Raw genomic sequence first — 22,345 nt, forward strand, 5'->3', positions numbered from 1 at the left:
GTCCTCCTCCCAGGTTGTGCGTAGTGACTCGAGGTTTTAAGGTGTGCGATAATTCTGCTTCTGTTAGCCAATGTGCTATGTGGCGGTCTATAACCATGACGTTCAGGTATTGTAGTACCAAATGGGGTTGGGGCTCATGTCCACCCCCAGGACTGTCAGCGCTGTTGTTATGGAGTTATATATTATGAATTGCCTGGTGGCATACTGATGTCTTGGGCTAATCTGTCGAATGGCAGCAGTGTCCCTTATTCGTACAGATGACCCAGCATCCGCACCTCTGTGGTAAGCCAAGATTCCAATGAACTGCTTGTTGTGCCCACTCCACTCCTCGGGGTGCCAAGATGGGGTAGTGCGGCTGAATAGGGGGGTCATCTGTCTGAGATAGACTACGTCTGTAACAATAAGCCAGGGCCAGAGAGGTCAGCATCTGAGTGGGAGGCCTAACCATAGGATGAAACGGGTGGCAGATCCTGGATACGGACCAGGGTGGTTGTACAGTGGCCGTATCAGATAATTGCATTCCTGCCAGTCATTTTGTTACCCACTGTAACTGAGCAGCTAGTTCCATATTGGGGGCTGCCAGGTCTCCTTTTTCCCATGGGCGCATGGTTTTCATAGAGCTACTCTGTGGCGCCGCTTGTTCCAGATAGTCTGAGCATTTGTTTCAGCTCTCAATGTTTTGCCCTGGATGTATACAGGCAGATTTGTAAAGTATTACAGGAGTCGTGGCAATAGTACCATTTTAGGCAAGGTTATTCTACCCATAACATTTATCAGTAGGGTTTTATAGAATTTTATTTGGGACCAGATGGATGAAATGTCCCTGGTAAGATTACCATCCAGTATGACTTTTGTGCTGTGATATACTTGTATGCCTAGGTATCAGAAGGAAGAAGGCTGCCATTTGATGGGAATTTCATTGACCACAATCCCAGGGTCCTATGCCTCATACTTAAAGGAATTTATTCCAATTTACTTTTAGACCCAACAACCCTACAAATCGCTGCAGGGTCTCTGCTATAGTGTCTGGCACCTTGTCTGCATCCCTTATATATTGTTATAGGTCATCTGCATACAAGGACACCACGTGAAACCCATCTCCCATGGTGAGGCTCCAGTCGTTGCTCATCCTACGAAACTGCACCGCCAGGGGTTACATAGCCAGTGAAAATAAGGGAGATAGAGCATCCCTATCTGGTTCCTCTGCCTATTAAACTCCCTGATACTACTCCCCCTATGCAAACCCCAATGAGAGGCTGCGTGTACAGTAGCCGAACTAGATTCAGAAAGGTTGCTAAACCATATTGGTGGAGAACTGCAAACAGATAGGACCATTCGAGCAAGTTGAAAGCCTTCAAGTCCTGGACCAGGCTCCCTGAGCTGGGCCAGAGAAGTTGCATTTTTTTTTTTTTTTTTTTTTTTTGAAAAACCTTTATTAGCATTTCAACCAATAACAAGTATGGGCCTACAACCCCCCGGGGCCGGCCGCTAAGCAGTCAAAGCAACAGAAATCCAATGTTGACACAGGCAGAACCTCGGGGAGCAGAATCTCCATGCTAATATATTCTCGGCCAGTGAATGGCGCAAGTAGGACACCAGGATTAAGAAGGCTTTCATTTTATAATAGGTAAAGACGAAAGGATCAGGTGCCAAACAATTTCCCAGCAGCGAAAAATGGCAGGCAGAATAACAAACGTAAACAATAAACGGCAATCTATCGAGTCAATGGCGCTAAAACAGGAAGTGCAGGATGTAGAGAAGTATCATGACCAGTTGCGCCTGCAGTCCCATGCCCTAAAGCCCAGAAAACACCCCGGAAATTGTGGCACACATGAAAAAGCAGTGATTCACAACAAAGGAGTTGTACCACGCTGATCCCAGAAAGAAAAACAAAGAAGAATCAGAGAAGAAAAAAGGAGGCCATGGAAAAAAAGGGTAAAGACTAAAGAATCCCCTTCCCCAACCCCCCACCCTGCACCTCTGCAGATGAGTACGGCCCCCCCCCCCCCAGCAGTGTGCCTGTCGCCCTGGAACCAGACCCGAAATATAGAAGAACAGAGAAAAGGGAGTAAGAAAAGAACCCCACCAGACGGGGGGGTAGAGAGAGTATTAATAAACTGGAGGAGGGCCTTCAAAACATGCCCCCGGCTTCTCCCTCCCGCACGGTAAGTTTTCCCCAAGGGAAACAGTAAGCAGCACAAAATCGACCATGTCAAAGAAAGATGGGGAGCATTATGCACCAATTATACTAATAGCTATGCCATGAGAGCACGCAACCCCTGAGCCCGCCCGTCTACTAGATGACCACCCCTGAAGGATCAGCCTTATCCTTGACCACTCTTTGCAAATCTGCCCATGCATACCCAGCGCCATGTCCAATGATACAAGGTAAAGGAGTGTCCAAAAACGACCGGGAAGCGACGCGCACAGGTGGGGTGGAAGTCTGAGTACCAACACAGTCCGCATCATGGAGGGACGTCTTTCCCAGTGTTGCCCCAGGATCCGCACTGCACACAAGGTCCAGGAAGGCGGAATCAGCCAAAGTGGACAACTGTTGCTTGAATTTTCCCTGGGTCGCCGGAGGCCGTGCACGGGACGAGGCCACCACCTCCCACTCAGGCCCAATACCTCCGGGACAGATCAGACCCACAGCCAGCCGATCACACGGAAGCATACTGTCCGGAGTTTCCAGCTGTTCACTAATCTCAGGGGTGGCCGCGACATTGTCCTCCTGTGTGCAGTGTGGGAAGTCCCTGTGTACCTGAGGACAGGCATGCCACAACTGTCCCGACGCTGATGCCACACCATCGAGCTTACTCCCCAAGACCCCGATGCCATGAACCAAGGTGGAATGAAGGGCACCGAGAGCCTCGAGGAGGTCGCCGTACCCCAGCACAGCTCTCTGCGATCGCTCCGCCACACTCCCAAAAGTCACACACTCCCAGTCCTGCTGTGACCCGGTGGACAGGATGGTAGGCTTCATCATAACAAGATGGCCGCCGGGTAGGCCCGACCCGTATTGGGACCGGGACCCAGGGACAAGCGCCTCAAGGTCCACGTCGCTGGAAACAGGGTTCCGGGGGCAAGCAAAAATTATCCGTTGTGTGGTCACGGGCAACAGTCGTCCCCACCATGGACCAGCGCCCGCGAAAATCCGGGAGCAGCCCGCAAGAATCAGGGCGAGTTACGGGCGGCGTCCGGGCAGCTCACCGTCAAAGGCAGGGGCAATCACCGGAGAATCTCAGAATTGCCACCCCGGGCATGCACTCGGTCCGCTACGCTTAGCGGTAGGAACGACCACGGCGAAATGTAGGCCGAGGTGTGCACCGCTCCGGTGGTCCGACTCCACCCAGTCACCACAGGCCGCTGTTGTTGAACTGCCACCCGGCCAAGGCGTCCACTCGAGGTCCTGGCTCCAGGGCTGCACGGGCCGCAAATTTCAAAGGCACATTTCTCCGGCGGTACCGCCGCCAGAAACTTCGGAGTCACACGGTCGGTTGCCACTCTCATTCACAAATACGAGCGCGTAGCGCAGGCTGAGGATCTCATGCAGGATATCCGTGCGGGATGCGGAGGTTCACGGAGCCGGGAGTTTACGCTGCCGTCCCGGTCGCCATCTTGGCTCCTCTCGAAGTTGCATATTCTTGAAGCCGAAAGAATCTCAGTATAGTAAGGGAGGTATTTTCAGTTGGCACAAATTCATTCTGGTCACGGTGAGCCAGTGACTGTACCAACGGTGCTAGTCAGGTTGAGATTAGAGGCTAAAATGTTATAATCTGTGTTGAGGAGTGCTAGTGGTCTGTAGGAGCCCAACTGCGATGGAACCTTATCTGGTTTAGGTAGAGATTAACGCTTCACACAGCGTTTCTGTAAGTGTAGAGGCTGACAGTGCAGCATTGTATACTGTTTTTTTTAATTGGGGTACCAGCAGCATAGCATATGCTTTGCAGAATTCAGATGGAAGGCCATCTGGGCCTGGGGTTTTTCCTGTGGCCAGGGCACGTATACAGGCTTAGATTTGTTCTGGGATGACCAGTACATCTAGCTCCAGTCACTGCTTGGGGGTTAGGATGGGGAGAGCAATTTGTGAGGAATTGGCAGATCTCCTCAGGTGGTGCCGTGGTGGTGGATCTGTACAGCTGTGTAATTTTGTAAATTCAGTGTTTCTTGTGTAGGAGTGCTCCATGTGGAGCTCAGATTGCTGTTATGTGCGTCTGGGTGTCCTCATGTCTGAGTCAGGCAAGCAGGCGTCCTGCTTTGTCTGCAGTGCTTTTAGTACGTGCTGAGTTAATGCATCTTAATCACTTTAGCAACCTAAGATGTTCTGTTTTATTCTCCTGAATTTGTGGTCTCAATAGTGGGTCATCACTATCTTGAGTTTCAAGGTGGATTAGCCCTTCCCTCACCTTCTTAATGTCAGTCTCCAACTTTACGCAAACATATTTGTGTGTTTAGGCAATGGCCCCAAATTTCAAATTTGAAAGCATCCCACTCGATTAGGCACGTTGATGCAGTGCCTGTTGTAGTAATTATTTCTGTGCTGAGCAATTTGCGAAATGATTTATCTTCCAGGGTCTCAAGCTGTAAGCGCTACCTGGGGATGACCACTGGGGCATTATCCCATGACATTTGCAGAGTTTGGGGATTGTGATCTTAATGGGTCCTCCCCAGGTATTCAGTCTAAGTCACTGCCATTACGCTCTTTCGTACCGAGCAGCCTAACAAACCGAACTTGCAGACCGTGGGAACCAGAGTAATAATAATATACCTTGTCCGTGGGGTTTCTATGTCTCTAGACATCTACAAGTTGCCAGTGCGCCTTCCAGGCGTTTAATGCCCTCACGGCTATTGTGGTGGGTGTGCCACGAAAGGGGGGGATCAAGAGATATATCCAATACAGTTAAAATCCCCACCTAGCAACCAGGGTGTACCATGCCAATCAGTTTGCCAGACACCGTTTCTAGATATGTTGACTGATCAGTGCTGGGTGCATATATTGAACCCAGTACAATGTCTCCCATCCAGGTGGCCCTTTACAAGAATGTACCGCCCCTCTGTCTAATGCGGATTCCTCAGCTTGGAAGGGGGGGGGGGGGGGGGGGTGGAAGAGTCCCCAGACTAATCCAGACCATTGCTCCCAGGGGAAAAGCTGAATATCCAGTGGCGTAGTTGACCTTTCCACCTTCTCTAAGTTTGCTATTTCAGAAGCGGTAAGGTGTCTCCTGTAGAACTATTTGTGCCTGATTCCTCTTATGGTAGGAGTATATTGAATATCTCCTGAGAGGGTGTATGAATTTCCAAGACATTCCAAGTGCATTCCTTAGTGACTGTCATAATTTTAACCCCTTCGACGCGCTTGACGGAATGGTTCCGTCATGCACGTCGGTTGAGCTGTGCTTATGACGGAACCGTTCCGTCAGGGCCCCGCCCACGCACGGAATCTTCAGCGTGGCGCGGAAATCCGCGCCGCGCTGAAGGGGTTAAGGGAGTAGGTCCCATGTCGTGATGAGCGTGACTGTTGCGTGTGAGTGGAGCCACGATAAGGGAGCCGAAGGGTATGGTATTTTTGAGATCCTGTGAGTGCATAATCAGGCTGATGTGTCTTTGCTAACTAAACAATTGTGAACTAACATGTTAAATACCAGATGGGCAAGAGTGCAACATACATCCGTCCAAACTTTCAACCAGGGTGTCATGCCAACATTGGCTACTGGGGTTGGGCTATGCTTTTGTCAGATATTGGCTTAGTTTAGAAATAGGTCCCCTTAGAGAAGACCAATTGCAGCTCTGGTTCCTGCAAATGTTATCTGGGTTGTTTTGGGCCTAAATCCACGTGCCTACTGACTGACCACAAGCACTGTACATCCTCCCTGGCTCTTACCATGCTAGTGTCTTATGCAACTCCATACCTTGTTTACGAGAGCAATACATATCTGCAGATCATAAATCTGTCATGTCCTGGTATACTTGTGTGGTCACAGTTGCTATGCGGGCGATCAGAATGGCATAGTTCAGTGCACCACTATATGATGTCATCTGCTCTTTGAGGTGTGATCTCTGGGAGGGCGCTGGAGTCTTGGGAGTAAGGCCACGGCCACAGACTCCACATTGCTCCCACGGTCCAGCAGACTTTTCTCTGACAGTCACTTCAGTGGCCCCGGATTGCTGCTGCTGCCTGTAGAGCCTTATGCTGGTCTAGGATCATTTGCTCCGTGACAAGCAGATGTGTCTTGCCTCTTGCATCTTTACCCTTTGCAAAATCCTGAGGTGGCCCCTGGTTGTGACTTCCCTGTGTATCCGTTGTGGAGGTGTTTCCCACCAATTTGGCAGTCCAGCCAATCCCAGGCAGCAGTCGGGGTGTTGAGGTGCATCTTGCCTTTTGCCACTACACGCAGGTGTGTGCAGTAAATGGAGTATTTAAGGTCTAGGCCTTAGACGGCGTTTTACTTCTAAGTGTTTCTGTACCGCTGCTGTGTAGTATGGGAAGAGCATTACTCTGCTATTTGCAACCTGTATTGCTTGCAGCTTCTGCGTCTCTTGTAGAATCATGTCCCTATCCTTATAGTGTACAACACAGAACAGGAGGGGCCTGGGGCCGGAACCTGTGATGGGAAGGCATTGCTGGGACTCTGTGTGCTCTTTCTACTGTGAAGTATTTTGAAAGTGCTCCGTCTGGCATTAATCCCTGTATCCAGTTCTCAACTTGTGGCTGCATATTTACCTTCCTCACCCTTGGGCGAGTTAATCACTTGGACATTGTTCCACCTGGACCAGCCTTCGGTGTCCTCTGCCCTTTGTTCAAGGATCCGCACCCGGATCGTCCGTTCCTTCAGGCACTTTTCATCTTCCTGGGAGCTCTTCAATGGTGACCTCTAGTGTGTGGGTTTTCTCTGCCAGCTTGCAGTGGTCAGCATGTAGAAGGTTTTGATCAATCACTGAAGTGTTTACTCCCAAGTTTCCCCAGTCTCTCCACTGCCACTAACGGTGTCCAGTTTATTGGACTTGGAATGGGGGGGCACCGCCCTGGGCATTTTTTGTCTGGGTTCAGGGCAGGGGGCGGATGGCCAGCAGAGCCACTGGTGCCAGAGCAAAGTCAGCCCATGTCCAACATGTGCCGCCTTATTGAACTTTGGTTGGCTTATACTCCCTAAAACCTCAGTTTGTCGTGTGGCCCTGAGTAAGTCGGTCTTGTATTGGCCGCTCGGGTGTGCTGGCTTCACTTCTTGCTTTCGTTTCCCTGAGGTATATTTGACACCTGCTTGTTCTGGATCATCACCACGCTTCAGGTCCTTATCCGGCACCCCTACAACACTCACCCCTGCACTATGGTCACAGACATGCACGGTGGTGTCCTGCTCCACCTCGTTGGGTCGATCCGCAGCTTTAGCTGCTGTTGGGGTTCACAGCTGCCTCATGACTGCATAGCTTGTATATGGTTCGCTGCCGCCACTTCACTGGCGTGTGAGATTGGTCAGAGTGCCTGGATTTGTGCCAAACCCACAGCTTCTGATTAACAACGACCCTCTGAGCTAGGGTTTACCACACTATATGCAATCTCCAGCATGCCTCTGCAGCCCTCTGTGGCATATTGTCCCACTAGATCTTGAGGCCTCAGCTGTATCTCGGATCGGCTCAGACCAGGCAGCAATGTGGCTTAGGTCACAGGCCCCTGTCACTCCTTGTTTGGCGGGAGCCGCAACTGGTTCCTGCAGCCGATTGCTTCGGTCAGGAGCACTCCTCCCCACCGCAGCCACTCCCAGCAGCTTGCCGTTCACCTCAAGTTCAGCCTAGCAGGACTCTGATTTAAGCACGACCAGGCCCCAAGAGCGCAGCCCCCCGCAGGCTTTAATGGTGTGGATCCTTCGGGCTCCCTCCATGCGTGTTTCTGCAACTCTGCACCATTCAGGTCATGCCCAGGCCTCCACGACCATCAGGGTGTTGCCAACCAGCTTGAATTAGATCACCACCGCTGCCCCGGTTCCGAGCATTCCAGAGTTACTTGCACTGGCGGATTGTCCAATGGGTCTGCTCGGCGGGTTCACAGACGTGTGCAACTTGGCCTCCCAAAGCTGCCTACATCGCCTCTCGTGCAGCCGGGGGTTCACCAGTTCCTTCTAGACTCCTCCAGGGCCCCGCGTCTCTGCTCTGCCTGGTCTGGGACTTGATCTCCGTGTGTAGGCGAGTCACTGTTGCTCACAAGCTCGCAGGGTGTTCTCTGCAGCTGCCTGCCCATTCCACAGCCTCTGGTTCCGCTTTTGGCCAGATAAATTTAGTATTAAGAGGGATGGATGGCGGAGCTCTCATAAAACACGTCGGCCATCTTAGCCAGCGTTGTCACCCCCCACCAATGCAGCTTCATATATGAAGATGTACTGCCAAGTAAGCTTTTGTCCTTGGCTTGTAGTTTGCCTGCATGGCATCAGGACACGTGTGAATGTGCTGTAAACTCGGAGCATAGCCTTAAGTGGCTACATATGCACAGTACAAAATATTGGTTGCTGGCTGGCGCCTTGAAGGAATTTAAACTGTACACTGCATCTCGGATTCAAGGCACCTTCAAATTGTACACTGCATCTCGGATTCAAGGCACCTTCAAATACTTCTGCCAGACAGGAATGAGACAAACCCGCCTTTTTCAGTCCCACACACCAGTACCTCAAAATAGTCTCGGCGCAGTGCATTGGTATTGTCAAATGAAGATGTTCAATAAAATAAAAAATGCGGCTTCCTATTCTTCCAGAAGTTCCAGCAACGTGTTCTGTACGTCAGCAACTGGCATGAACCCAGGTTTTAAATCACCCACTGTTTTACTGTGATGCCTAAAATAACCACCCTCTGAAGATTTTCGTCAAACTTAGTATGATCTTAAAGCATTGTGCAGTAAAGCATTTTTCCTTAGTGAGTACTTAGGTTTTCATTAGGACACAGGACTAGTGCATATTAAGCAAAGCTAGGATATCATTAACAAAGCTTAGATAATGTGTGTCCAGGAAGCGCCTCATAATTGCAGCTTAATGGACAGAATTAAAAATCACAAATTCCAATTCGATATTTCCTTCCTTTTATTAATTACTTTCTAAGATTTAAAAGGAAACTCTGTAGTACTTTCAATATTCAGTCCATGCCCTCAATTGTGATCAGTTTAAAAAGCAACTTTGTTCAAATTTTCTTCAACCTCTGTTAATGTTCATCATTGACTTCTCAAACTCAGTCGGACACTTTTCAAAGATTATGTATGATTGACTCAAACCTTCAATTTAGCACACCTTTCTCTCCAACATTCTTAATCCTCACCAAATTTATGGTCTGTATTTACAATGACATTCCGATTTCCTTAGCCAGCATCCGTTCTTGGTGGTCTTTACACCATAGTTTGTTTTTGTGCTTGTTTTTGAGATTTTAAACATTGGCATTTACGATTGTTTTTTAGCAGGCTATTGGCTACCCAAGAGCTCTAAACATTCATTGCTTCATAACCAGAAGACACATGGTTCAACCTACCACAGTTCCCTCCCGCCTCCACAGGCTTGCTGGGTTAACACCCTACCAATACCTTCACTCCAGCTCAGTGGCTCTCCTGGCACAGAGTCCAGGACCCTCTCGACATGCCTCCCAAGATCTTAAAGTACCCCCACCATCCTACCATCTTTGGGTGAGATTTGTGTGCTGTTCATCTGCCTGTGCCCATTTTAGGAAGTCTGCCCAACAGGCCTTAACTGCAGGGGTTTTGGCTCTGTCCTTCCAATATATTGCGATTAGTCCAGCAACAGCATTTGCATTTTGTGGCACCACTCCAAACAGGAAGCTTATGGAGCCCTCCACTTGAAGTCCCACTACCTGTGAATATGTCCCCAGCGCAGTCCTCCAATACTCCTGTGGCAGAGGGCAGGTTCACGTCTTATGCAAGATGTCAGCTGAGGGCTATCTGCATCTACCACAGGCCCACTGGGTATATCCACATCTGGTAAAGATCTTGAAGGCACAATTGGCCTGTGGGATCTTTCCCTAGCCACATGCCTCCTCACAAAGGAGAAAGTTAAATCTGCTGGGGTTGGGTCAGCCAAACCGTGACCCTTGAATTTATAGTTCAAAACCCACTGTAGGATGGAACTTTATCTTGACTTCATCACAGATCCCACTGTAGAGAAGCTGTAAATCCAGTTTAGGTTTGGCGCCCTGCCTCTGAACTCATTCAAAGCTAAATGGCTGTATTCTAATTCACCAATACTGACTTGCTCAGCTTGTAACACCTCCAGGGAATCGATTGCTTAGGTCTTGTTTGCCTGCCCTGTGTATGCAGGTATATGGCGGGCCTGGCTTAAACAAGTCTGCCTAGGGTTGAGCACTGCAGGCCAAACTGAAGCCCTTGGGATATTATGGCCAGACCCTAACCCGATCTTTGCCAGTGCAGTAGCTAAATTGCTGGGAAAGGCATGGCGACAGATGCACAGCTATAGTATCCGCTCACTAAACCCATACTTTACATATAGCTGCATCTGTCTAAGGAAGGGATGGACTGTTCCATTGCCCTAAATTAACTTACCGAACTACGACATCTGACATGCTCACTGCACATAGCGGACCCTATGAGGTTTCTGTAGCTAGGGAATGAGGTTGGGCATTGGTTGTGTTGGAACACACAGCCTCTTTTGGATAGCCTCGCTGCCTGGCCTATTAGTCTGCAAGGTGGTTCAGGCTGGTTTTGCCGCCCCAAAAACGCACCACCTCATATTTAATTTTTTATAATATATTCTGCGCGTCTATTCAACTAAGCACTGGATAGTAATTAATTTGTGTTACCAATGCAAGTAGATTTGTTATCAATGGAAGTTGAACCTTTTTTTGAAGTAGTTAAATGATCAGAGTATAATTTGCACTCTTGCACTGATTTGTGTCCTGAATTTTACCCATAGCATTTTTGTTGGTTTCCTGTGCTTTGTGCATCTTTTATGGTTTAATTGCCAAAATAGTTTTTGACAATGATGCAATTAGAAAAGCAGTTTACAGCCACGCAGGTTCTCGAAGAAAGGGTGGAAGATGCTGAGAACCAAACTAGTCGTAACCTTCACTTTGGTGTTCCCCGATCAGACAAAGGGAGGCAATGTATAGGTTTTTGGGGCATTGGACCCAGGAGCTGCCACTACCTGAGAGGCTAACCAGTCGGTTGGCTGTGGGCACAGGGCATTGAGGGCCCGAACCTCACCGGGGGTGTCCAGAGGGCCCTCATAGCCTTGATATTTCATCAGAAAGACCATATCCTTCGAGCTGTGGGGGGAATACCAACATGCCCCTTTAAAAGCCATAATATTGCCCTATATCCAAACTACCCCAAAAAGATTCAGGCACAACACAAATTGACTCGTATGCTGAAGGCAAGGGAAACGTCTTCAAATCCTCAACCTCCTTTTCCTAGCCCACCTAAATGTGATGGCAGAGGGCAAAAGTCAATTTTTTGAGGCACCAGAAGATGTGTGGTCATGGCTGGAGATGCTGGATAAGTTGGGCCTTTGCTGTTTTGGAGAGGCCAGTGCACAGCTGCTTGACCCGGCTTGGGACCTGCTTCAGGAAGGGGAGACAGCTCGATGGACAGGACGGATGAATCTGCAGAGCCAAGAAACTGCGGTGGACTGCCAGACTCCTCAAATGAGTAAAACTGGAGAGGCCAAGAAGTGGGCCCCCCCAGTGGGACCTCCCTGGTGAAGATCCGAGGGGCAGAGAGTGCCCTGATGGGGCAAGTATTTGCCATTGGTTGGGACGGGGTGTTCTGGACTATGGAGAACATGAGGGTGCAAAGCCCCATGTACTTGGGTGTCCATCGATGAGGGGATTGTGGAGAGTGTTGCCAGTTTAGGCAAAGTTGTTAACATAGGGAATAGAGGCAATTGAGTGAATGATTTGCTGCCTCACCCAACTCAGACCAGCAGGCAGAGTTGTGCTGGTCCGGGTTCCCTGGTAGTTGGTGAACCCAGTCTGATCAATAGCCATCTTTGATTTTCTTAAGTTGCTGGGGGGGGGGGGGGTCAGAAGATTGGAGAAGGGGAAGGGTGGAATGTATCATTACCCATCATGAAGGGAGGGTTGATGTTACACCTGGGTGATCAGTTGGGGAGAGGAAGAGTTTGCCTGAGAGTAGGATGAAGGGAGGGGGTTCAAGTGGAATTAATATGGAAGTTGCATCACTGGCGCAGGTGAGGGACTCAAGGCGCTGCATAGCAAATACAGATGTGTTACTCTATCTGCTGCCCTATTTTGGGGGGGTACTCACTGACCAAATAGTTCCACCATTAACAGCACTAATAACTGGAATGTTCATGACTGAACAGCTTCCCTAAACTGCAGTGTACTCCTACCTCTCAATATAAAGTTAAAATACGATGGCACAGGAGACTTCTGCTCGTGGCAGAGGCCAAGAAATCAGGGAAGAGCTGAAGGGGTAACGCAACAAGTTTGCAGCTTCATACTCCATTCATACTCATTCATGCTCTGTGGTGGTTATGTGGATAGTGGCTAGGGTCGCTTTTCTGGAGCTGATAGCTGACAGACCCTCTGGACGAATAGGTTGTAGGAGCAGGAATCCTAGATGAAATTAACTTGTATAGTGAGCGTTTTTGCTACAAACTCGGACAACAAATCCTCCTTCCCAGATCTTCTGAGGGTTATTGCCCCACTTGGATATGCACCTTATCTGGGTTGGAGATTTCAACTGTACTGAACTGGCAGACGAGCACCCCTCAAGACGGTCGTAAGTGGCTAGGGATCAATTTAATTACACTTTCTCAGAGTATTTTCAGCAGGGGTTTGCTCGGTTATGCATAATGCCCTTGATTGCTCCATAGTAGAGGTCAACTTGTCAAAGCTCTGAGGAGCAGCAGCAGCAATCCTTGAACAAACCACTTCAGGTTGAAGAGCTGAAAGAGGTGCCTCGAGGCAAGACACCAGGTGCAGACCGGTTTCCAGCTGACCTATACCATGCTTTATCCTCCACGATCTTAGAGGGACAACTCAATGTTTTTGTGGAACCACACATCCTCCGGTGTTTAAAAATGACTTGCTCTCTATAATCACCTTCAGGTGACCAGGGATGGGGAAAGGAGCATATAGCGTAGACTGAGGAATTGTCATGCAATGTTGTGTAGCAAAGTAGGGGTGAGGAAGGTCCTATGCCATAATTTGTGGTGGGTGCATCTTAACCTGGCATTACTTTGCACTGTCTTTGTAGATCTCGTTGCTGTAGCCCACTCCTTGTCCAATATTTGTACCACAGTCTTTCCCATTTCCTCTGATTTCAAGATCTCCACCAAGCTTATCTTTGTATACTGCTCTGTACTAGGACAACACAGGTTCTCCCTACTCCCTTTGGCTTACTCAGTCTTTCCTTGGTGTCGCCAAGCGCCCTTGTAAGCCTTGCATAAAGCAAGAACTACCTTCCTCTGACTCATTTGTTCTTGAACCTTCTTGAAGGTGCAAAACTCCCCACAAAACTCCCCATCCTAGATCTTTCAGTTCTCAACCTGCTCCGCTCCAGCCTACTGCTCTGGTCTATCTGTGTAGCCCACAGAACCTCTGCAAACTTACTTATTTTGATTATTGCTATTCTCCCCATGTCAACATCTCTTGTCCTACATTTAGCTTAATATGAGAATCGCTGTGTGATATTTCAACACCCAAATATTTCCCTGCCGACATCTTCTATTTCAGTCCAAGTTCAGGAATCTTCTGCTCTCTGCCAGGTACTATTTGTAAAGTGAAAATTCTTGATTTGGACCAGTTGGTGTGCCCTCCTGTTAGGGTTTTGTTTCATAATCTTACCTTCTTTTCAAATGCTCTGATCGGTTTGGATCCTTCACCTATGCTACTGTATCAACATTGTGCTGGGATACCACATGCGCAGTCCCTATCTGTATTCTGAGGGCCCTGCCAGCTGTGCAACACGCAGGCCAAGTGCTCGTCCACCAGGGCAAACCGTGAAGTCCATATGCAAAGCTCCTCTTTGGACAATGGGCTGGCCATCAGTTTTTTGTTCTGGGGAGTGGTCTGGCAGATCCATCCTCCCAAGGCACCTTTTCAGTGTCTGTGGATGAGGAGCACCTTGTGAGTACAGTGTTCAGAGCTTTCAATTACTTTATAGCTCCCTGTGGGTGTTGCCTTACCCCATCTTCATCCACTACCAGCAGTGAGAGATCACATTGCCTCTTGCTCCGGGTAAACCATGGTTTGTTCAAGCTTTCCCAGAGGTGGATCCTCACCCTTCAAGAATGCTAGTGAATGAGCATATTTACTGTTTTTGTTAAAAATTTAGTTTTTTTCCTCCAACCCCTTGTTAATGTGTATCTGGCCTTTCTTTTGGGAAAACGTTTACTGACTATGCATTAGTGAGCACAGCAGCCACCGGTGCAGGGCTTAACCCCGCTGGGGTGATACAGAAAGTACTGTGCTGCACTGGTAAGAGGCCTGTAGAAACCGGTAACACCCCATTGCAGCATCCTGGAACACGGTTATTACAAGTCAAAACTCACGGCTTAAAAGTCCTCAGCATCTAATGCATCCTGTGGGATCCCTTATGGTGTGCCTGGACTTCCCCCTGCTTTTTTTTTTAAACCTATTTTTATTTGCATTTGTAATTTGAGGCATTTATACAAACCTATTTCTCAATTGGCATTTTACATTGCGTAATCATTATTATACTGTAGGCATTTCCATACACATTTCAGCTCGATAACCAATCTTAAAACCACTTCTCATTTCCCCAGCGTTATCCGTGCTCTTGCTAGATGTTATCTACAATTCAAAGATTCATAGTGGCCATATTTCCCCTGACAATGCCTACCACTACTTCTCGGTCCCATCTCAGTGTCGACTCCAGCCACAGACCTCGGCTCAGTACTGTCCTCAGCAAATCAAAATCAGAATTTAAACAATCCAACATCGTGCAGGGGGGAGGGGGTGCGCAGGGTATCAAACTCCAGGGACATGTCATCCGTCTTAATTACTAAGCTTTAAGCGCCAACTGTTCCGCATCGTCCTAGTGGGGTTCTTCTCACTTTCTGCTGCCGACCCGATTTGAAGGTATAGCTCTGTCTTCGTCTAGAGGTGTCTATTTTATGCACTGCTGTCTACCTGCCCACATCCGTCCCTACCCAAGAGTGGCTATCTACCATGATACAGGGTGTGCTACCCGCTCTCTCTCCCAGTCTCCCCTCTCGTTTCCTGTTCTGGTTCTGGATTCCCCCAGGCTGGCAAGGCTTCCCTCCACAAAGGTTCTATGGGCTGTCTCCTTATGCCCTTCGAGTCCTTCCAACTCAGATCTCTGCCCTCTACTCCGGCCCAACTAATCACGTCCCGGTTCTAGCTGGTTACCCTCTGCCCAAAGGAAGACTTCTATTCTAATGCTACCCGGCGCTTGGCCAATCCCAGGGCCAAATCAATCAGTCTATTCCTCTCCTTACATTTTATTGGTCGTGGGAATAGCCCCAGCAAGCAAGTCTCTATCGTGGGGGCCAGCGCCCTCCCCAGTGCGTCTTTTCTTTCCCCTGCTTCTTAACTATTCTTCCAGGTGGTTGATATGAAGATCAGTTTGTATTTAGACTTACCCCCTGCCCAGGAAATCCCTCCTGACCATTTACCTGCATACTTCACCTGACTACTCTGTTAAATGCTTGTGTACTCCTTCCCCCACCCCCCCCTTCAAGGTTAAAATTTCATCACTATATACCTGGGGCTCTATTATGTATTAGGCGCACTTTTCCCGTTTGCGCCCGGCGCACCTTAAAACTGGTGCGCCAGGTGCAAACGGGGAAAGTGCGCCCTGTTACATAGAATGCGATCTTGTGAATTCCAGGCTTTAGTTTAAGTATACCGCGTCAAAACCCAAGAACTTAAGTTAAGCAGAGTAATGGTATCTAACATCCGTAATCAGTATATTAGAGTAAAAATGCAGCTTAAATATTTCCTTTGAAAACACGTTGCTGCGATCTAAAACCTGGAGACAGTGGCTCAGCTGCAAGCCATGCCACCATAACCCCCTCACTCACATGCCATCTAATGTTAAAAGTGGAATCGCTGTTGATATCCTATTTTGTTAACCTAGACTACATTACAACATATAATGGACTCGTAGAGGTGACTATTGCCAGCAATTGGAAAACTGTTAAAACAAATAAAAGAGATCTGCTCAGGAAAGGTGGTTAGTTATTGACCAGCAGCAGTTATCTTAATTGCATAGAATTGCATAACATACTTATGCTCGTGCATTTGATGCACATAAAAACTGGATTATAGACTAACTGAAGTGGAAATAGAGCTTTGTTTCGAAGTCTGGCTTGACCGTGCAGAAGTAGACACCTATTTTTACCAAATCTTTAAAATGTACTCGGTGGACTTCCATCTAGAGTAGTGCCTCAGTTTCACGTTATCTTGTTGACTACCTAGTGTATCACTCATCCTTCCAGGAAGTGCTTTCGTTGGGATGTAAATATACATCACACATGAATGTGGCCATTGGCCATGCCCTGCACCTTCTGGAAAGTCTGTAGGCGACATTGGGACTGGGGGCAGCTGACATGGAGCATTCCCTGAAGGCAATGGAGGAAGGAGTACCAGGACATGATCACTGTCCAGGAGGACACTCTTTACTCCTCATCCTTCCTAACGCTGCATTGCTACTCATGAAATTAGTTGTAAATACTGCTGCTGGTCTCCTCATGGGCCTGTAGGAAAGGGGCAACTCGTCCCTGAAGTAGCCATGCTGGCTCTGGCCGTGGAGCTGCATCATGTTTAAAACCATCCTCTGTCACTTAAAAGGACTTCAGAAACCGCATCCCTGCATACCTAGGTGAGAACTTGGCAGCCTAGGTGGACTATACCACGACTGGAGCCAAAACCTTGCCAAACTGGGGACCCAATGCCAAAAGACAAGAAGGATGGCCTTTATCGCAGGGGTCTGGAGCAGCATCCAGACTGACATAAAAACTGCTCAAATCCTGCGGTTTAGAAGATCCAGAAGAAGCCCTTGCTAGCTGAATGCTACCACCACACTTGTTGGCTACGGATCTTCTAAAATGTCCCTCGGGCTCCTGACCCTCGGTGCTCCACTGCTTCTCCAGACACGTTCATGCTTTTGAAGTATTTCTTCATCTATACTGTAATCATGAAATGTGAAAATGATTCCCCTTTCGATTTCAATGCATGCAGATGTATCTATTGTGGCCGCTGTAAATCTGCCATGGCTTTAACTGTTTTCAACCTGTGTCCGACAGTCATCCTATACTGTTAATTGGTGAGGGGAGCTTGCCCTACTCACTGTGTGAAGAAAGCTTGCAGTCATTTTGCCCACGCTAACGTGTTGATGGGTGGGTTGGCAAAGCGTGCATGTGCAAAAAAACAAACTTGTATTTAATTATTTTCTTTAGCAGCAGCCATGTTTTGTATACGGAGATTCACAAACTGATTAATTGTTGACTATGTAGCTGTTAATGTAGTCTATTTTGGCCTCGTATGTGCCTGTGTACCTGCAGCGGAGTGGTGGTGCTTGTTTAGATTGACATGTCTGGTCATTTTCCTTCAGTCCATAGAGACCATCAACCTGGATGGCAGTGGAAGACTCTCCTTCCCTGAGATACTGAAGAAAGACCAGGACCCGGTGGGGCTGGCCGTGTTCGAGGGCTGGTTCTTCTGGGCGGACGAGAGTCAGCTGCTGTTCGCTCCCAGCAACAACCTGGAAGAAAAGGAAGTCCTGCTGAATGGCTCCATCTCTGCCTTCACTGTGCTCCATGAGCTCCAGCAACCCAGAGGTAAGTCAAAGGATCTAGGAACTCTGAGGTAGGAACACCAGCTTCTCGATTACAAAAAATAAAAACATTTTTGCAGGAAGGTGGATATCTGACTATGGTTACCCCCAAATTTTTGCCTTGTGTCTAGCTGGTTTTTCGACTTAGTTGGCCTGAGATCCTGCCATTCAGGATCTCAGCCTGGCTGTTCTCTCTTTAAAATGGACTCCATGTACCCTAGGTACATACCCAATTGGTTAGATCACCCTGTGAGCCCCTGTACCAGTGTACACTAGGTACCCAGGGCATTGGTGTATCTAAGGCCTGCCAGGGGCTGAAGCATGTATTCTGCCACCCCAGGCTTGGCCTAACAAATTTGACACAACTGGCTGATCACTCAGCTGGGGTAAGTTGGTGTAACCACCTCTTACTTAGGTGTAGTATACCTATACCTAACCTTAAATGGGACACATGTTAACCTATAAGTCACTCCTATGGCAGGCCTTAACAATCCTGAAGGCAGAGTGCTTGGTTCCATGTGAGATGGTGCTCTGGCATGAGCTGAGCCTGTCTGCAGTGGTCGGAACAACTTCCTTCTACTGTTTCCAGATATCGTCATACCATATACTCTTAAGTGCATTATGAACCTCGCGGTTAAATGCTAACTTTGGTTTTGCTTTATCAAAACATGTCGAGTAAGGTGTCATACGAATTGGAATACTAACCCCTCGCCAATTCTGGTGACGGGGTTAGCATTCCACCCTTCTAGAGGGACACGACATGTACAGTACCTGAAACCCGGGTAAAATCAGACATAGCCTCAGCTCCACAAAATGGATGCTGCCACCACAGACACAAGTCTGCCCTCCTGCTGCTGGGAGTCCTTCCAGCTTGGGAGGTATGGACAAAGGGTTTCCTGCCAGGGGAGGTGCATGCACCACCCCAGACAGGATTTTGTGTATTGGTCAGGTAGGGCTTGAAAGAAACCAGACATGCCTGTGGCTCACAAGGAGCCTCGGTGCATATGCCAGTTCAAACCGGTCCTGGGGCACACCAGCCCTGGACCTGGGGCGAGCTGGACAAAGGATTGGCGGTGTAACCACCCCCTTCCTGGTCCCACCCATAGGGAGGGACCTAGCAGGTAGTCCGGCCCCTAGAATCCGCTTAAAGGTAGGAGCTGTGTCCTAAGACTTCAGACATCCTGGAATCAACTTGAAACTAAGAAGAAGACGGGAACTTCGACGCTCTGCCGCACAGAGGATTGAAGCCAATCTCCCCTGTGGTCAGAGAGTGACCACCTTGCTAACGCAAGCACCATCCAGCGAATCAACGTCTGCTTTGCCGCCGCCTCCCGCCGGAGCCCGAGCCCGGGGACTGACAAGTCCTGGACCTCCAGACCTCTCACCGCCCGATCCACAGTCCCTGAAAAGAGGAGACCCGTGGAGGCACCGAGACACGTGGAGCCAGCCATCTTGAAACGACCACGACAAGCTGACAAGTGCAACAACCAAGGCTCCCTCCAAGTTGTGCTTTGGGATCTGAGAAGCCCAACACGCGAGCAGCATCTGCACCAAAGGTGAGCCCTCCAGCATCTCCACGATCTGCGTGGGGCCCTTCTGCATTTTGCCACTCGACGCGCCTAACCGGTTGCTGGCCCGTTTGCTAGTGGCCATCTTGGCGACGAACTTTACAAAATACACTGCTGGTCTGGTTGCTCCAGACTGGCCCTTGCTCCCCTCCAAAGGAGCAGTCCCTCTGACCTTGCTGGTCAGAACCATCAGCTTATTTCATCTCCTACCACAATTGCTTTTGCCAAGGCTTGTTTGCTTCGATCAAGTTGCTGACACCGCCGACAGCGAGAGCCTGCGTGGGACAGCTCGTGAACCGACTCCTGGACGTCGTCGACCTCCAGGGACCACGTGGCTGCAGAGACAAGCTACACCCTTCTTCCTGTTTGCACCCGACATTGCCTGGTACCCACCTGGTGCCACGCTGGTCACTGGCTAGTGACTGTGAACACTGTCCCCTCTGCTTACAGGTCTTCAACATCTCCGATCCACCCTTGGATCCACTGCATCTCTCCCGGACCGACCGCCTGCAGCATCTTTGTCTTCAGGCTCCACGGAACAGATAGAAGAAACCCGACGCACTTCGAGGCCTATGCACCCGCTTCCTGTGGGTGAGGTAAAGCTGGCACTCCTGTGCCCACGTGTAGTATTACATCTCTAGTGCCTGTGTTCCAAATCTTGAGTTCCTAGACCATCCGGAAGATCCTCTTTGCAGTAACTTTGTACTTTTTACGCACCCATTGAAACCTATGAGAGCATGCGTGTGACTATTTGCTCTGCACACGCCACCCGTGGACCTCCTGGTCACTAACTGAAGTTAGCTCCTTGTAGGCCCAGCGATTCTAGAGGCCCTAGGCCTTTTCCCTTTTCTGTTCGTGGTACTTATACCACTATTTTAGTATATGGTTTGAGCGGCCACCAGGGCCTATCCATATAAAGTGCAACTTCTGTGTATTCTACTGTAATCTTGTTTGACGATTTGTGCTCCTGTGCTCATAAAGAGACTAGGGGTTACTTTGAGAAATAAATACATATATATTTTCAATATATATCTGTGTGGTGTCCTTTCATTGGTATAAAAGGGGGTTGCATTTGGTAAAACAGCTGGCTTAACACGCTTCACGAGTTTAGCCTCAAAGACTGCTTAGCCTACGCTACCACTAGGGCAGCTAGTCCGAAAAGGTTGACTTACAACCACACCATAAGGGTTGCTTGGCATGGTACAAGGTGGTCACTTTCACTAGTGAACATCATGTACCAGGCCAACTTCTCACAATTTTGATTTTAAATTTTACTAAGGTTTGGGTGGTTAACAATAACAAATTAATTCCAGGTACTTTTCCAGAAAAGGGGGGGGGGGTGGTGTGGAGGGAAAGGTTTTTATTTTGTGCATCAGTAATTTTTCAGTTCTGAAAATGGAGGGAGCCATGCTGTAGTTTATCACTTAACTCTTCAGCATAGCTCTAGGTTGACAAGAATTTGAATTGTGGTAGAGTAATTTTCCCTTGGGTTCATAACTTTTGCCAGATCAAACGCATGTGTGAACTTTGGATGGCTCCTATATTTGCTGTTATGTTACATAGGCTACCCCAATATAGGCCTGAGTATTCTCCTAACCTTTTACCTATGTTTACCGTACCATTCCACTACATAAATGGTTTTGGTATTGACCTTTTACGTAGTTAAGTGCTGCATAAAATGTGTGGTTTCCCCGAAAACTAGCCTCATTAATTATGCATGAAGATTCTCAATCACAGCAGGATTACCATCTTCTGCATAATTATGATAAGGGTCATCCCTTCTGTCTTCATCGGCCGACATGACACAGCAAGGTAGAATCTCCTGAGGGTTCCTTTTTGGTATATATATATATATATATGCACCATAACTTTGCCAAGGCTCGCAGAGAAGAAAGACTTCCATGCTGACTCGAGACGCTGAGGTTCCTGCTCGCAGACTAGCTCGCAGTGGTCTGATGTCCCTCACGGGGTGTCCATCGAGACCAAGACTGGGCCCCACAGTCTCTCACTTCAAGAAATTGGATTGGCTTCAGCCTAGGGGGATTCTTTTCTCTACACCCACATACATGCTAGGTACACTTGGACACATCCAGTTGGGGTTGGATCGTGGGAGTACGCCTTACTATTGTCATGTATTTATATGCTTGCATATATCCATTGTTTTAGCACTATGATGGAAATCTACCATCCATTTACTCAGTTGCTTAATATCGTTTAGATCTGTTTGTTTTATGGTTGTTTCAGCACACCTATTTTAGCATGGAATGACTGGTTCAATAAATGCTTATTGAAAACGTCCCCAGTGTTTATTCTGTGTATCTCTCTGGGACAAAGTGAGCACGAGTGAGTGAGCGAAAAGTACTGAACTGTTTCCACGATCCCTGATGGGACAGAGTTGTCATGTCATAGTTGCCAAGAACTATTCTCTCCTTGGTAAGAGTTTACAGTGGCACTGAGCTAGCTAGGTATACAGCCGAACAGACCTGGTGGGGGTGTCTGGACACCAATCCCACAGTGTATGTGGTCTAAACGTGCAGATTCTATATAGGTTTATAGTAACTACACGACAATGCACGGCCATCAAACTGTTTACTAACTTAGTATTCTAGCATACTTTATTACTGTTTCAAACATTTCCTCTCGACCCCTGTACATGTACGGCATTTGTTCTAACCGCATAATAATTGCCCTTTCCTTAGGCACACCCTCGCCATGTGTCCCGGGAGCCTGCAGCCACCTCTGCCTGCTGTCGCCAGTTCACGTCCACGGCTATAAGTGTGCTTGCCCGGATGGCACCCTCCTCCTGCCCTCTGGCCAGTGTGAAAGTGAGTTCATCTGCAAGCAGCAAGTTTTATAAAATGAATATCGCTGTGAGTCTCACTAGAATAAACATCAGTAACCTAAAACGGGTTCATCTCTCTGCAGTAAAGTATCACGCTGACAATTAATGGCTGCCTCTTCTTGCGGATCTGTTCCTGCTGCTGCAGTTAGA

The 22,345-nt window shown here is 48.4% G+C and overlaps 1 protein-coding gene across 3 annotated transcripts in view; it reads left to right on the forward strand.

Annotated features, from left to right (window-relative positions):
* The window catches only part of LOC146861849 (low-density lipoprotein receptor-related protein 2-like), an 837,432-nt gene that overhangs the window by 307,247 nt on the left and 507,840 nt on the right, over positions 1-22,345 (forward strand). For all 3 annotated transcript variants that reach the window (XM_085641010.1, XM_085641012.1, XM_085641011.1), the window contains 2 exons: positions 17,564-17,789; positions 22,053-22,178. In XM_085641010.1, coding sequence (XP_085497136.1) covers positions 17,564-17,789; positions 22,053-22,178 — 352 coding nt within the window. The remainder of the gene's footprint in view (positions 1-17,563; positions 17,790-22,052; positions 22,179-22,345) is intronic.

The sequence above is a fragment of the Triturus cristatus genome, chromosome 2_2, assembly GCF_964204655.1.
Source record: "Triturus cristatus chromosome 2_2, aTriCri1.1, whole genome shotgun sequence".
In the NCBI taxonomy this organism is placed as follows: Eukaryota; Metazoa; Chordata; class Amphibia; order Caudata; family Salamandridae; genus Triturus; species Triturus cristatus.